This window comes from Hyalella azteca, unplaced genomic scaffold, assembly GCF_000764305.2.
Source record: "Hyalella azteca isolate HAZT.00-mixed unplaced genomic scaffold, Hazt_2.0.2 contig13023, whole genome shotgun sequence".
In the NCBI taxonomy this organism is placed as follows: Eukaryota; Metazoa; Arthropoda; class Malacostraca; order Amphipoda; family Hyalellidae; genus Hyalella; species Hyalella azteca.
In genome coordinates this window covers 109,388-111,873 of record NW_025942960.1, presented here as the reverse complement: position 1 = coordinate 111,873, position 2,486 = coordinate 109,388, and the positions used below count along the sequence as shown (strand labels likewise).

Below are 2,486 nucleotides of genomic sequence, written 5' to 3'. Positions count from 1 at the left end.
ACAGACGTTTATTTCCAACATATCTATATTATTTTTATACTCAGCTGCTTGGAGATGTGATTCAGAGACTACTTGAAATTTGGTGTGCAATTAATTTGTTATTATAGCTCATAAAAATATAATGCTGTTTTGTGCCGAAAAATCAAAAATTAAACTGGTTGCAACAAATCATTATAAATTTATTCAAGTTTTAAATCAACAGAATTTAATTTTAGCCTTCAGCATAAATGAGCATGAAAACATAATAGAATCAATTGAAAGTAATAACAGAGAGTTGAATATCCTGGAATTGAAACCCATCGTTGTATGACATCACCAATTTTATAATTTTCGACTGATGAATGTACGTATGTACCTTCAACGGCTGGGTACGTGCGTCGTAGAAACTGCTTTCGTCCGGAAAAATCAGACGATTTATTTCAGTTCATTTAATCACGGGGCTTTGGTGCAGCAGTATATTCCGTACCAATCAGTGAAGGGGTTTACCCACACCCAAATCCAGCCAGGGAACGGGCAAGACTTGTCCCAATATCCATCCTGAAATGATAAAATGGTATTTAATATATAATATAAAGTTGATTTCTTCGTAACGCCGTTCTCTAAAGAATACAAATTATTCATCAATTACCGAGAGCTGAATTTATTCATGTAGCGAGATCTAAAAGGTTGACCATATTAATGAGAGAATTTTTATTCATCACGCTTTGAATCATAACTAAATTTAGAGAACAAACTTCAGGAACGGTGAGCCAGTCTCATTAAATGATTGGGGGATACGACATACATAATTAAGAAAGTATTTTTTCAATCCAATAATACTATTATAAAGGACGTTTTGTAAATGATTTGTCATACTCTAGATAAAAATAACTAGCCGATGTTGGTTCATACATGTAAATTTTCACAAATACTTTTCCTGCTTAAGTACCTTTATCTAGCAGAATTACTTTAATACAGGTTACATTTTATAATTTTTTTCAAATGTTTATACTTACCCCAAACCAAGTATAGCATGACATGCCAACGATACCATCTAAGCAGCAATCTCTGACTTCTGCATAAATAAAATACAGATCAAATTCATGTTCGTGCGAATAATGTTGCAAATCTATATTTAAATTTTCTCCATTTTACTTTTGCCTATTCAATGGTCATATTATTAGTTGATCTATAACTATTCTATGAGAAATTTATTTCATGGGAGTAAATAGTATTGCAACGAATGACATATTATTTGATAGGCATTTCGTACTTTAAACTTTAAAATATTCCTCGCTGATATTTTTATGAGTAAAAATATGATTCAAAATAAATACTCATGAACAATAAATGAGGATGGTACCGCGAAGATTCTGCTCAGGTACAGGCTCGACGATCCGTGCCACTTCAGAATTTTTCGGATTTGAAGCTTTCTGCACGGAAACAACAATCAAATATTATCGTAGGAGCATTAGTTACAAAATAATTCAATATGTAAATATACAAATTTAAATTATTATTTTTGCTATTAATGTGTGATCAAAATTTCCAGAGATTTAGAAGCTATACAAACGACCTCACCATTCGGGTACCCAAAGGCTCTGCAGCAGCCACTGCGACCAGCAGCAACACGCACAGCAGCGGCGTCTTCTGCATCGTTGCAAGTTCTCTCAGGACTAGCTGGGAGGAATAAATGTTGAAAATTTACAAAATTTATTTCAGGCATTTCCATATAAATTTAGTTTAAATTGTGTTTTAATTTTTTTCCCTGGTGGATCGTATCAAAATATGAAATCGACAAAATTAAGAGAAAACACTGTAACTTACTTCTGGTACGGTTGGGTGAGTTTTGCTGTATGTATCAACAGCAGGAAAATCTACACTGAGTCTGTGCCATCGCTGTGGTCAGGTTATATAAACTGCTCTGCAGCAGTTTATCAGGCTGTAAAATAATTTCTGGGCTTCATTTCTAACATGTGGTAGCTATTAATTAATCTTCATGTTATTTATTCGGCTCTATTCATTTTGCATTGATCTATTTGTTGATGTTCGCTTTTTGTATAGGATCTGTCGAAGCTTGGACAAGAATGAATATAAGCCTGCAACATAAATTCGTGATAAAGCGCACTATTCTAAAATTAGAGCATTAGGAAGGTGGAAAATTGATGTACAAAGTTAAACGATTCAGGGTTTTGTTGAATTGGCACTAGATGTACGATGAATACTTTGACGAATAACGTCCTATTCAGGCAAGTGCAGCTCGATTGTCTGAAACAAAACAGATGAAAAGGCCCCTTCAAACCATTGTATTAGATCATTTGTACATGCCATGGTCGACTCAAAATATTGCTTCACTCTGAAATTTCTGCTCGAGCATGTAAAGAAATCACTCACATGAAACGGATTAGAAAAGCCATGAAGTTAAATCAACTGTTTGACAGCCAAGCTTCATCAATTCGCATCTGACCAAGCTTCATCTGGACGCATACTTAATTTAAGTCGCAAAA

At 34.0% G+C, this 2,486-nt stretch overlaps 1 protein-coding gene across 1 annotated transcript; it reads right to left on the bottom strand.

The window, feature by feature from the left end:
- Window positions 1–223: 223 nt before the first annotated feature.
- On the bottom strand, window positions 224–1,881 carry LOC108678109. The gene is made up of 5 exons (XM_018166458.2): window positions 1,807–1,881; window positions 1,561–1,659; window positions 1,343–1,412; window positions 996–1,054; window positions 224–537 (listed from the first exon to the last, which is right to left on the bottom strand). The coding sequence occupies exons 2-5, from the start codon at window positions 1,633–1,635 to the stop codon at window positions 433–435; spliced, it is 309 nt and encodes a 102-aa protein (XP_018021947.1). The 5' UTR covers window positions 1,636–1,659; window positions 1,807–1,881; the 3' UTR covers window positions 224–432.
- Window positions 1,882–2,486: the final 605 nt, after the last annotated feature.